Source organism: Fulmarus glacialis, unplaced genomic scaffold (genome assembly GCF_000690835.1).
Source record: "Fulmarus glacialis isolate BGI_N327 unplaced genomic scaffold, ASM69083v1 scaffold11505, whole genome shotgun sequence".
In the NCBI taxonomy this organism is placed as follows: Eukaryota; Metazoa; Chordata; class Aves; order Procellariiformes; family Procellariidae; genus Fulmarus; species Fulmarus glacialis.
Genome location: NW_009214943.1, coordinates 37,341 through 51,423, shown reverse-complemented (window position 1 = coordinate 51,423; position 14,083 = coordinate 37,341). Strand labels below are relative to the sequence as shown.

Here is a 14,083-nt window from a genome sequence, read left to right as displayed (position 1 = left end):
GTCTCCGTGATGCCAATAAGATCATAGCCGTATAATAAAATAATAACAATAAATAATATTCATACCGGTAATACTACCAGTTCTTTCTCATAGCAAGAGGTTTCTAGTCTTTAAGCAAAGTCCACACTGGGCTTCTCTTGCAGTTTGTTTTAGAGTTGCCGTGGCGAGCAGCAGAGATGCTGCAGGGACCGGTCCCCAGGCCGGGCTGCTCCTGGGGGTCCGGCCACGGGGTGTTAAATCTGACTTTCCTTACGGGCAGCCCCCCTGCCCCCCTCGGCCACGTCTGTCCCGGGACAGGCTCCTGCTGTCCTGTGCTTGCACAACCAGGAGGGACTGGAGCTGCCTTCAGGCTCTACAACCTGATTTCTCCTTCAGTGCAAAACCAATCCAGGTTTGTTTTCGTGGCCTTTGGTCCCAAGCGCTCCCTCCGGCGCTGCCCGCGGTGCGGCGGCGAGGGAGAGGAGCAGGGGAAGCGCGTGGCTGCACCAGGCAGCTCTAACGCCCCTGGGTGCTTTGGTATCCTTGAGAGCAGAAATCACGGGGTGGCACTGGGAAACCGCTCAGCGGGAGCCGCAACGCAGTGCTAGTGAAAAACAGAAAGACTGAAATAGTTCCTGGTGTGGAGCTGCCTTTGGTGGGCTTCCCTGTAGAAGGGGGATGGAGAAACTCAGGTCTCTCCCAGGGGTGCCCCTTACCCAGCCTGGAGCCCCCCACAGCCCCACCTCTGCCTCTCACCCTGCCCTGCCCTCTGCAAAGCCAGTTCCCGTTTGTCAGGATCCGTCCCCGGCGCAGGGTCCTTCCCTACTCTTGCTTTTACGCAGCACTGCTCCCAGCGCGTGCTGGGGTAACCGAAGCTGGAGCCTGATCCCCCCAAAATCATCACGGACGCGAAAGCCGGCTCCTGGGTTGTTCCCAGGCTGCCGCAAGCTGCGCGGGGCAGACATGGACCGTACACCAAGCAAATGCTTCCCATATGCCTTTATTTGCAAAGTTACAGGATTTTTTTACAGGCACTGTGCATTGGTGTTTTCAGACCGGTTCAGATTTTTCTCTGTATTACCAATGACCGAGAGGGCAGGTGGGAGCGGGGAAAATCCCTCACAGCAACCATGCCAGCCTCCAGAAAGGCATAAGACATCTGAGAGGAACAATCTGCTTCTTCTGAAGCCACGAAGCGAGGAATCTGGTTTATAAACAGGCTTAAAAAATAATATACATATATAAGAGCAGCTTGAAGCTAAAGTACAGCGATAACTGGTACATACCTATGCATATCTGTTCACACCCTTTCTCCAAAGCTGGAAAAGGCATGGTTTAAAAACTAAAAACACAGTTTAAAAAAAAAAAAAAAGGGATTCCATGCATTAAGTTTTAGTGTTTTGTGCAATTAAAATGGGATGAAAATAAATATAACTTAAAAAAACCCAACCTTTTCCATGACACTAATGGAACAGAGGCAAGTCTATAAGGCACTTCCACATGGGCTATTCTAGAAAGCCTGGCAAAGAGCTAAAACAGTGCAACCATTTACAATGGCATCAGATGAGCTAAAGACATCTGTCTGGTGAGATATGAACTGAGAAAAACTTTAGCAGGCTTCAATCCTCGGGAAAGAGGCTGGGACATGGCTGCAGACGGCTCAATGGCCAACTCCTCCTCCTTATTGCTGCCAGGAGAAGACCTCCCCCACCGAGGATGCTGGACCCACCGCATGATAGCAGAGGGGCTCTGGAGCACCGCTCGCGGGCAGTGAGATGAGACGGCGGGTTTGGGGATGGAGCGGGTGAGGGATTTGCAGCTGTCGAGCTCCTGCACCACCTCCAGCGCTGCACGCTCTTTCTGTCCTCAAGGCGAGGGACTCCCCAGCTTGCCCTCCAGCCTCCCCTCCCCGCCGTCCTCTCGATCGCTGACCTTTAGCGAGCCAGCTCTGCCGCAAGCAAGCTGCTGAGTTCAAATGTTCCAGGAAGTTAAAAAATAGCCTCCGCCCTAAATAGGGAACTGGGTGTTTTCGCAGGAGCGGGAGCGCAGGGGCCGTACACGCAGCCCGAGCAGGCTGGGAAGCCAGCGCCGAAGAGCAGCGGCAGAGTCAGCCAGCTCTGCGGAAAAAAAGGGAAGGCATGGGGATGCCTGACCTCAACTCTGCTTCGCCAAAGATGACTAACCCGGCCACCTCGAGAGCTGCTTTGCTGCTGTAACCCTTCACCACCGCTGATAAAAATTACAGAGATGCTCCAGGTGGGAGGTTCGCCCTGGGCCAGGTGCAAGCATTGGTGGCCCTACCCCTACATGTGCTCTGCTGCTGCCAAAAAAGACTGATCAACCTGGATGGCTACTTTAGGTCTCATCGTAGTCCCTTATAAGCTATTTTTCTCTCCCCTCGCCCTGCCCAAAGTCTTTATTTCCCGTGGAGGGCTGGAGACCCCAGCTAAGGAGGGTTGGAGACCCCAGCTAAGGAGGGTTGGAGACCCCAGCTAAGGAGGGCTGGAAGCAGCTCCTAGCAGGGGAGCTGGGTTTCTAGAGAGGAGCTCGAAGTGTTACCCACCATGCCAGCGCACCCAGCACGGGGCACGTGGGTGGGAAGCACCTGGCCATGGTAAATACCTGTGCCTGGCCACGTGGCCCCGCAGCAGGAGGGAAACCCTCGCCCTCCAGTGCCATCTGAAAATAACTGAGCAACCTCTACGGGATGTCTTGAATGCAAAAAAAACCCCAAATCTGCCCTTCTAGCATCTCTTAAGGACTCGGCACAGCCAGGTCCCTCGGCTGAAAGGTGCTGGCAAAGAGAACTAAAGGGCTCCCACCCCAGTATCCTTTGCCATCTCCAGGCCTTGCTCACGCACCCTGGCTGCCAGAGGGTCCTGGGCACAGCCACTGAGTGTTTTCGGGATGAAGCTACCGATCGCAGCGCAGGGAGAGGTTCCTTCTTCCGCCAGCCCTCTTAAAAGCCCTCTTAAAATCAGGCCGCGCAAGAGACAAAAGCGTGATAGGCAAAGCACGCGCTTGCCTAAGCAACCCCTCCGGGCTGCTCCCGGCCGGCACGGCCGCGTGCTCCCACCGCATCTGCGAAGCCAAGGTTTCAAGTTCAGCTTTTGTTCTGGCAGGTTAGCTCTCTATTTACACGGAGAGGGAAAAAAAAAAAAAACCCAAGACAACCTAAAAAAACACAACAAAACCACATTAAATAGGGAGAGTATAGCTTTCAAATGGGAAGGGCGAGGGCTGGAAAGTGTCTTGTAGTGCAGTTCAGAAGAGTCAGTCGGGGGCAGGTTGGGGGTAGTGGCAGAGTTGGACGCGCGGCTTTAATGCAAGTCTTCGCTCTGGGACAACTCTGTCAGGATCTGAATGAGGTTGTCCAGCCCCCAGAGGTAGCCGTCCTCTCTGTTCCCTTCCACCCAGGGCACGTTGTGCTGGAGAACTTGTCCCTCCGGCAGCGGGGTGGTTTTCCCAAAGTCAATCATCCAGACTTTGGCCTGTTCCTTCTTGTCGTGAATGAAGAGGAGGGAGCTCCCGATTACCTGCGGGGAGGGAAGCGAGTTAGTGGTGCTCCTATTGCTCATTCTCAGCCAGCTTTGGGGCTTTCAGACACCTTATCTCAGGCTGCATTTGCAAGAGATGATGCTGAGATTTTGCATGAGCAAAAGCAAGCTCTGTGTGTTGCTGGCTGTGTTTGCACATGCAAATCGGGTATTCAGACAAGCCGATTTACTCATACAAATCCCAGCTCTTGGCAGAAGGAGAGGATCAGAAAAACATGGGCATGAAAGATAGAGATGTCATTTTGGAAACTGAGTCAAGGTGCCTGGGGAAGGAATGAGATGAATTGTCTCAGCCTTCAGAGGGGGATTTTTTTCCAAGGATGGTTCTTTGTGACCAGCTCGTGCTATTCACACTCACCAGCCCTGCAGACATCACCACAGGGATGGGTACGCTCCAAGTACAAGTTACTTGCAATGTGGTGTCTCCTGCCTGAAACCCAGATTCCCCCTAGAATATCCTCCTGGCTTTCACAACGCTCCAGGAATGCAAGTTACAGAGGTGCATGTACATGAATTTCCTTTTCCATGAGTTCACTCAGCTGCATCTGCTTTGAAGGGCTCTTTCATCTCCTGATCGGCCTTTGGGAAAATCCTGCAACAAGTATTGGCCCAGGCAAGCCCGGGGAAGCCCATGGGCACATCTGGGAAGGTGAAGCACATCGCCTCTGACAGCAGAAGTCTCAAAGCCTGTCACAGCGGGACGAGACCCCACGAGCCCAATGCTCACCACCCACGGAGCAGAGAGATGCTCAGCAGGTGGGTACCTCCAGCTCAGCCCCCTGGCCCATCCCGGCTCGCAGTCCCAGCCAGGCTGCCGCCGCTGTGTCTTCCCAGTGCTCGGGGAACATGTATCAGTGTCAAGCCATTCACCATCGTGCTCTTCTGCTGAATCTGTTCCTCCAGCCAGAAGATTTTAGCAGGCAGTACTACAGAAAAGCACCAACGGGTGTGCTTCAGAGCTGTCCCAAATGAAGATTGCTCTCCAAATTATATCCGATGTGCATGAATTGGTGGATTACAAACTCGCTTGCCCTTGTATCACAAATAGGGACCTTGGTGCCAGAGCGCAACGGCTGTTAGCAGACAGGACGCAGTGTGCTGAGAGCCAGGAGCACCCCATAAGCTGTGCAGATACGTGGAGGAGCGCAGCTCTAGGGGCATCCAGCTGGTGTCAGCCCCCCAAAACAGCAGCACTGAATGTTACCGGGGACTCCCACGTCCGTGCTATCAGCAAGGTTTGGTTTGAGGTTTGACTTTTGACGAGAGTTTTGAACGGGAAGCACGTACTGTTTGCAAAAGCTATTATGAATTTACATTTTTGAGGAGACTTCCTCCTCCAGCGCATTGGGAAAACGTCCAAGGTCCAGAGATATGTATTATTTCCCTGAAATGCTTATCTTTAGCTTTTCTCCTTCTAAGCTCTTATAGCCCTCTCTTGGCCAGATCACAGCATTTTAACTCTAAGGAAAAGCCTTTTGCTGACATTCTTTGCTCGCCTGTCCTGGGTCGCCAAATTCTCCTGCAGCTCCTCGGAGGAGCCCTGCCCCGCGAGGGCCCCGTGGAGGGTGCTTCGCCTCGAAGTGGGACGGAAAGTCAAAGCTGCTGCTTTTTTAATTTTTAAGGAGTGGAAACTCCTTTCAAAACCTCCTTGAAAGGCTGTTTTGTTTCTGTGTTTTCAAACAAAACCTTGGCACTTGGTTTCAGGGAGCATTTTGTTTCCCGTGCTGAACTGACCTGAAACCTCGGTTTCGACATTTCCCTTCCACTCGCCTTACAGGCGCTGCCGTAGGAGGCACGGCCCCATCTGCCTCCGGCTCCCGGCAGGACCCTCCGTGTGCGGCCAGGGCCGAGGTGGCTCACGCGGCTCCAGCCGCGGGACAGCGGGCTCTGGGAGCTGTGGCTCCTGCTCCCTGTGAGTCAAGGGTTCCTATGAGGCTCTTTTGCCCATAGACAACACGTGCCAAGGACATGCGCTCTCATGTTTTGTTAAGTAGATGCAATAGCAAATGCTCTTTGCCAATGCTAAATCAATAAAATGATGTAATTAAATTATGGAGCGTTCCAATTCCTGTTGAAACGGCCAAAAAAATGTAGCGCTTCCTCTTTGTTTTCCCACCAGAACTGAATTTTCACTGTAGAAAATGTTGATTTCGTGGACACTCGTTTCAGGAGGAAAGTCCTTCCAAGGGAAGAGTCCTTACCGTGGTGCCCCAACCAGCTCAGCAAAGGCAGTTTAGGGATATCTGCAATTTATGGCTAGGTTGAAGCCTTGTTTGATCACAAGGAGCAACTGGCAGCCAAATGATACCTGATCCACATTCGGACAGGTATTTTTCTCCAGAAAACCCCTATACTTTTACACTAAGGATTTTTCCCAGTCATATAAACCCATAAGCAGCCCGAATTCCTCCTAGATCACTTTTAATCTGTATCAACATTTGTTTTTCAGTAGATTTGAGCCCATGTCAGACGCATGAACATTATATCAGTCATCAGCTGTACTTCCACATAAGTATTAGATAAACAGGGGTATGAAAATATGGATATAAGAATAAATTCAAGATTGTAGAAATTTACAGCCTCTGACTTTGACTTCTTTTCTCTCCTTGGACAAGCTCAGATGAAACCGTTTGCATTTCCAGGCAGATCTATCTAAACACGAGTATTACCTCATGGCACTTGAAGAACGGGGATGTCTCCAGGGTAGCGCGGATACCCTTCAACCGGTTAAGGTAACTGTTCTGGAATTACAAAAAAAAAAAAAACAAAAAACAAAACACAACAAAACCCAAGCCGTCAGCACTGCGGGAAGCCTGCATAAAAACTGCTGCATGGGGCAGACTGGGAAGTCACCCCTCCCAGCATTTCTCTCCCTGATACCGTGTTTGCATGGAGAGATGCCGGGGGTGTCCCTCAGCCACCCTGTGCTAAGCATCCTCCCATGGACCTGTGCCCTGTGAGGGTGTCCCCTCTTTTTTTGGATCCACTTATCCTTTTGGCCTCTACGGCATCCTGTGAGCTCCTGTGGCTTCCAAAACTTAGTGAGAGCATTTGCTTTTGTTGAAACGGTGCTTTCTGCAGACTTTCCCCTCTGCATCCATGATGCTCCCAAGGAGGGAACAGCTAATTCAGCAGCCGCTGCTGCACATGCACAGCCAGGCTGCTTTTTTCTCTCACCTGCACTCTTTTTAATAGGTCAACTCTTCACCTCATCTGTCATTTTATCACTCAGTCAGTCAAGCATCGTGAGACACTTCTGCAACTCCGTATCAGCACTTCTGCAAAGTTGGTACCATAGGTGGAAGGGCTTTTCACACTAGTCAACACCCAGGTTAAGACCCACGTGCCTGTTCGAGCATCCCTGCAAATTGCTGGAAGGCACTAAACGTTCTCAGAGGGCCCCTTTGATAATTTGATTTTGAGGTTTAGATAGAAGGACTAAGCACAGGAACATGCACAGCAGGTATCTGGGCACTGTAATACACCTAAATGTTCACACTTTGGCTGCGTGGAGAGATGTGGGAGTTGCTGTATTGCAATGGTTTGGCCAAGGAGCCCCATCCAGAGCCAGGGCATGACGGTGTGAGCGTGCTACAAGCTCTTTGGGGATAAAATGCAGCCAGGCAACTTCTTTTTCAGGTCCAGGAATAATCCCTGGGTAACTCTTATCAAAGCGAACATGCCGGTTTGAAGGAGGCAGTGCCAAGGGCCACTCCAGCTGGAGCCTTGCGTTTGTAGGCTTTACACAGTACAGCTTAAAATGGCAGCGCTTTGTCAAATAGGATATTTGGCACAGTCAGTGTAAACTGTTTACAGCTACATCTCGTATTCTGCTGGCAACATAGAGAAACTTGGGAAATGCCAACCGCGACTTGCCCATGCGAAGGGAACCTGGCGCAGGCAGGGGGATGCCACCCGTCCTGTGAGACCGAGGGCAGGGCAGCCCGCTCTGCCAGGGTGGGAGCCCCCGCCATCGCATATTGGGGTGAAGAGCGGGCTCAGAGGCTGCCGTCAGCCCCAGGGATGAGGCGGCAGAGCATGGCTGTGCCTCTGCAGTGGGTTTTGGGGCCAACCCTTGAGCATCCTCAGCAGACTCAGACCCAGCTCAAGCAGTCCTGCTTCAGCAAACATGTCCTCTCCCAGCCCTCCGCTGCTCTCCCCTCACCCCTGCGCCAGGATGGCGTTTCTCTTTGCCATTTTTCATGCTTTTTTAAGAGAGGTTGCTCGGGCTGCAGCCCCTCAGGGCAGGGAGGCCTCCGCAGGAGGAGCTCTCTCCAGGCAGCCCCCCCAGCATCCCCCACTCACCAAAACGTTGCAGTTTCCTCTGGTGAACTCCCTGAAGGCCTCTGTGACTTGTTCCTTTGTCCGTGTCTTCTTGAAGTCCCGGTTCACAGTGCCATCCTCTTTCTTGAAAAGAAGGGAGAGCGGTGAGCGGGATGGGGAGGGAGGGAGCCGGGGCAGGACCGGTGTTTCAGCAGCCATGCCTGTCCCTGAGTGGGATGCGACCAGCCTTTTTGGCAGCTGAAGGAACTGTCCATGGAGGAGGGGTGAGCAGAGGCAGCAGCTCTCTGCCTTGCACATTCCAAATCATCCCACAGCTCTGATGCATTGCCCCCTAATGCAAATGGCAAGTCTCCACCACCACACGCTTGCCGAGGTCACCGGCAATATGGACAAGCTACCTCTCATGGACCTGGCGCTCGCTGCCAACAGAGGCTGAAGACCACCCGTTTCTGGCCACACTGTGCCCAAATGGCTTCCCACCGCTGCTGTGGCTGAGCACAGGCGCTGACACCAGCCTCAGGCTGCACCCCTGCTCGGGGAGGAAAGCAGAGCATGACCATGGCAGGTCAAAACTGAGTGTGGGTGGAGACAACATCTCAGGAGCAGGCACAAAAACCCCTCCACGCAAAGTCCTCCATGAACCACTGCAGCAAGGAGATGAAGGCAAGGAGCAAGCCCTATGGCTGCCTTGCCTCACTAGTCCTTTGATAATCCACAGATAGCAAACCCTCAAAGGCAGCAGCCCAGCACCAAGATGCAGTGAGCAGCCTTGTGCTCTCCTCCGCCTCTTCCCCAGAGGCACATCCGTGCTCGGCCCACCGCAGGGACGGCACACAACCCTGACCCAGAGGCTCCTGGCCAAACCTCTGGGCACCTTTGTAGGTCGTTCCCCGTTTCCCCGGTCCTGCTGGGGCTCCAGTATTTAGATCAGCACGTTTCATCGTGCGGAGCGGCCGCGGGTCGGGCAGGCAGAGCTCGCTTCCTGGATACAGGGGCTATTTTAAACCACACGTGCTTGTGCTCACAGCTCCGCTTGCAGAGCTCCATCCCACCGCTCCAGTCAGCTCGTTTGCACACAATAGAGTGAAAGGACAGAGGCCAAAAAGACATCCTGTGGGCTGGGGAAGATGAAGTAAGGATGAAGAAGCAGAGCAGAGGCTGGGGAAGGAAGAGAGCACAACAAATCACCTGCCCTGGAGATTTGAGTTCCTTTCAGGGAAGTGCTCCGGGATGGAGCCATGTGCATCCCCCTGGGCAGAGGGCTTGCCATGGGCATGGTGGACAGTCCAGCCTGGGGGAAGGCCGAGTGCCCAGGCTGCAGAGAGCTGGGCAAGGCGAGCCCAGCACCAAACGCACACCTGACGTGCAGTTTGGGTTGAATCACACAGCGCACTTCTGACTTCCAGCTCGCGTTTTGTGCAAGTGTTAACAAAGGCAATTACGAAAGCAACGTGTGAAAGGTCTTAGTCTCCAGGAAAAGCTTTGTTTGCATGGGGTGCAACCGATGCACCCAGCTTCAAATCACCCTGGACCCAACCTGACCACCTCTCGCCCCTGCGCCGGTGCTGCCACAGAGTATAAAAGCAAGGCTAACAGCTGGCAGAGCCTGCACCAGCAAAGGCCAGGGACAACCGTCTCTCTGCGTCTGGCCCCCCCCCTGCCGTCGCCGCCACCCTGCCGATGGACCAAGCAGAGCCGGGCTCTCTGCTTTCGGCTGCGTCTCATGAGGCATCAGGCTGCAGCAGCGCAGGCAGGTGGCCTCGCTGAGGATGCTCTGGTGGCACGTGCGTGACATATAGGGGAAGGGTGCTACGCTGCTACACGTCCGTCACGTGAGCCCTGATGTGGCAGTTCAGAAATCAACACACCCTCTCCCTGGGGGATGATAGATATCAATTTGGAGAAGTGCCACAGCACTAATTTCACATGTAAAGAGCACAACTTTCCACAAAGCATCCAAGAAAGGAGATGGACTTCTAAGTGCTCCTAAAAATAAATGAAAACCACAGATGGCCTTTCAGATAAGGCAATCTAGGCTTCAGGAAAGGCAAACAGCCTATCCGTAATGCTGCTCCCATAATTACCCCCCTCCCGCGGTTTCCTTGCCCACCCAGAAGCTGCTGCCATGGGGCTGACAACTGCCATGACATTTACAGGTGTCCGAGCCTCGAGGGGGCTGCCTTCCACACAGCAGAAGTGTGAGGGGGGCTGATAAGGGCTATCGCAACCTCCGCCCCACCAGCTATTCCAGTTTGCGCTGGCGTCACTGGGGCAGGCTTCGGGTCAGCCAGTTCCCCCCCTCCGGCGCTGTGTCTGGCCTCGGATGGGGCTCACGAGCCGCCTGTCTTGGGAAAGTCAGGTGAGGGTTTTCAGGGCTGGTTCTGGGACCCCGCAAATGTCCCCGCACCAGGGAATACCGTCCCACCATGACCTTGCTGCAGGCAATGGTGAGTGACTCTCAGACCAGAGCAGGCGCTCGGGAGCGAAACTTCTTGCAATGAGCTCCAGTAAGCTTCAACTAGGTCACCAGGGATCGCTTGTATTACTTTTAGCAGGGTAATTTTATTAATAGCTACTGTTTCTAAGAGTTTCAAGCTACTCCAGAAAGTTAGATGAGTGTCATTATCTCCTTTTGCAGAGGAAAATTTCCATTTTAAAGAACCACCGGATCCTCGAGGCCACCTGGGAAAGCAAGAGCTCAGCCAGGAAAGGGTCCCCATCCTCGTTCCCAACCCTGAGCTGCCTGTTCACCTCACCTGCCCGCGCTGTCCCGAAGGCTACTGCTGCTCCCCTCCCTACCCTGTGCCCCCTTCCAGCCCACACACCCAGGGCCAAATCCTGCCCTTCCCTTGCACAGCAAGGCGCTCTCCTCTATCAGCCTCCGGCCACGAGCAAAGCGCAGGGCAGATTCACCCCTGCTCTTCCCAGGGAAGCATCCGCAGCAGGAAAGAAAACATTGGGACACTTGTCATTAAATAATATTTTCCTGAAATTTCCTTGGAGGGCTCAGTAGCAGCTCAGGGCACCGAAGGCGCTTTCCCTATTATGGAGACTCGACCCCAGAAATAGGGCAAATACAGCGATACGGCACAGCACGACCAGCTCTACAGCCCTGCTGGAAAAAAAGCCAGCCGGGAACCAGCGTGAACTGTTAATGCTTTAGCTTAGGGGAAAATAATCCAGAAGCTGTGGGATTTAAGGAGAATTACAGTAATTAGAGCCTTGATCAAATTAGTCAGCCCCTAGCAGCAGCAGCAGGATTACTCCTGGAGGCCAACACTCCTAAACATTTTTCAATTAAAGGGCTGCCTCAACTCTTTGAAAAAAATCCACTGCTCGCGTCGTGCAGCAGCTCAGTTTAGGTCAGCTAAAACAGAGGTGCAACTCTCACCACTCCTTTATGGCTTTTATTTCCCTCCACAGTGTTTTTTGGCCCGTGTGGGAATATGATTTGAGTTTTTTTTACATTTTATATTTCAAGCGGTTCACATATGACCTGCTTTTGCCGTGAAGCCCCCTAAACGTCCCCAGATCACAGGCTGAGAAGCACTGCTGGAGGCCAAGGATATATTGTGTTGGACTATAAATAGACACATATTCCTGATTATAGCAAGAAAGCAGGGAGAAGAAACAGTGCATGGGAGCTTTGGTCCCAACTGGCCCACTCCTTTTTTTATACAGCCTCGGTTTTATAATAAGCACCAGCAAAACAACAGCAATAGGAATGCAAAACAGCAGCAATGGGAACTAGGCAAAGGGTTGTCCTGAGCCGGAGCCGCTCACAGCGTGCTTGCGGACGCCCATGGCAGAAAAGGGTTTTTGGGAGAGCTGAGGAGATCAGGGAAGAGCCGCACGAGCAGGCAAGTGCCCTGACCCAGAAAGCTGGTGTGGGGGAGCATGACCGGCAGCATCCCAGGCAGGGGCATGGGACGGGCAGAGGTGCTTCACGTTGCTTGCCATAAAACTCCCGAAGGGGTTCAGCCCAAGGGCTGCTCCTTGGGTTTCTGAGAGTGGTTGAGTTCGAGATAAATGCATTGTCCTCTGCTGGCCGTGAAACAGCTGAATGAAGAAGGTGCCCTCCTGCCTGTGTGCAACATGCTCTGCTGGGCTTCCCACAGCCCAGGGACTTTGTCCCGCACAGCAGGACAGACGAGTCCCTTCCCACCAGCGGTTTGGTATGTGGGTAACCAGAAGTAGCGTCTCTGAGTGACCCACTCCTGCTGATTGCCTTTTTGACCTGTGGTCTAACATCTGCATTTGTTTGCTGTTTGACCGGTGAGGTGAAGGGGAACACTACCAGGAAAGTTTACAAAATCTGGTGTAAAGGCTTTTTTCCAGGGAATGGCTTCATTTGTTTAAATTCTATCATTTTGATACCACTACCTCCAGTCAGGAGAGGTGCCAGAGTTTAAGGCCACAGAGACCCAGACGGGCATTCTGGGAGAATTCCGCCTGACTCAGAGAGGAGAAAAACGATCTGTGATCAAGAGAAAGAAACTCCTCCAACCAAGATACATGGAGAAATAGAGCCATTGTTTCCGCTAAGAGCGAGCGGCTGCCCTGAGCTACTGCCTGGGCCCCCAGCAGTGCCCCAAGCCTGAATTACTGCAGGCACGACTTGACTGAGCTCCCCTCGGCTGCCAAGCCAACACCATGCCAAGGCACGCGACGAAACCCTTAGCTTAAGCGCGATGTTACCTTCAATTCATGTATATATATTCAAGGTATATGCCATTGCTAACGTTCGCGCAAGTCTTCTATCACTAATACAACTGCTCTGCGGTTACACACCTAACTCTGTTCAAGTGCTACCCCGGACATCTGTCTCACCGCAAAGTCTGCTTGCCAGGAGAAAAACTCCTGGGCTGGCTCATCTAATGGGGACACAAAAGCATCCCAGCAGGTATCTCCAGAAACCTGAGCGTGAGCTCTGAGCAAGCGTGGTCAGCAGGTTACACGTGCATGCAGGTGCCAGCAGAAAGCGCTGCTGCTTGTGTTCGCCCCATTTCATAGGGCTCAGTTGCTGAATTTTTCCAGACAGGGATGTAAATACAGCCTCCTCACCGACTGCAGCTAAACTCACAGCTGCGACCACAGATCGGCACACATTCAAGCTGGGATTTAGATTAATGGCTGAGCCTAGCGGTACACCAGTATCAAAAGCAAACAACTAACTTGAGTCTTCAAGTTGGAGGACGGCACTTTGCATTTCGCAGTCAGGGAAATCAACCAAGCAGCCGATAGAACGAGATTGTGGCTAAAATTGTCCTCTTGCATTGATGCCCTGCGCTCAGCTGCGCTCTCAGCAGAGCAGCGCTGCCCCGGACCAGGTGCCTGACGAGGGTGGCTTGGCTGCAGGGACCGGGGATGTCCTGATGTGACACAGTCTTGCCACCAGCCTGCTGTGTGTGTGCCTCTGTGAGTGAGTTTGGTTACCAAATGCTCCCAGCAGCTGTTCCCCCGGCTCTGCCCCCCTGGAGCAGCCTCACCTTTATCCCCTCGATCCTGAAGCCCAGCGTGGCAGTCGAGCTGATGGTCTCTCTCCACTGCATGTAGCGGGGCTTGGTTACTGCCCGCAGCACGTTCTCCTCCTCGGTGGGGGCGTCGGGGTCCACTTCGATCATCTTCTGGTACATGTCCTTCCTCAGGCTCGGCTTCTTCCGGGCCTTTATCAGCTCCTCCTCCAAGTACGTCCTGCAAGGAGTGAGCGGGGGACATTAGCAGGGCCATAGGGCCACCGCACGAGGTGCCACATACCCACAGACGGTCCTTGCCCCAGAAATGAGGCTTATCCAGGACAGCTGATCCCTATGGAGTAGGGCAGCATAGGAAATAATGGAGCAAGTCTCACTGCAGGTGAATAGACCCTGATATAATTAGTGCCCCCCATCATCAACACCTGATATCTTTTCAGTTCGTCAAGGAACCACAACCAGTTTGGCAATAACAAGGGAGGTTATTTCTCACAGGTACCCCTGGTGTTCGCTGCTGCCCCACTGGCAGCCTCCTGCTGCCACCCCTTGGTCCTGGGGGCCTGCCCCCCGACCCTCAGCAAACCTGGGCAGTGACTTAGTGGCTCTCACAAACTAAACATGGCTTTCAAGATGTGAAACTGCCCACATGCTCTGGGAGCCGGCTGAGTTGAAGGCAAGAGGGAGGTTGCTGAGCCCCAGCCCTCGGCGTTAGCTGCTGCTCCCTCTGAGGTTTGGCCAATGTGGGCAGCTGCTGCCAAAGCTGCTCCCGAGCCCCTCCTGCGCTTTCCC

General features: G+C 53.3%; 1 protein-coding gene across 1 annotated transcript in view; it reads right to left on the bottom strand.

The window, feature by feature from the left end:
• Positions 1-3,180: 3,180 nt before the first annotated feature.
• Positions 3,181-14,083, bottom strand: part of LOC104077501 (inositol-trisphosphate 3-kinase B-like) — a 27,332-nt gene continuing 16,429 nt past the window's right edge. The window contains exons 4-7 of the mRNA XM_009578763.1: positions 13,310-13,514; positions 7,842-7,943; positions 6,206-6,277; positions 3,181-3,515 (exon numbers count right to left, since the gene is read on the bottom strand). Coding sequence (XP_009577058.1) covers positions 3,300-3,515; positions 6,206-6,277; positions 7,842-7,943; positions 13,310-13,514 — 595 coding nt within the window. The 3' untranslated portion in view covers positions 3,181-3,299. The remainder of the gene's footprint in view (positions 3,516-6,205; positions 6,278-7,841; positions 7,944-13,309; positions 13,515-14,083) is intronic.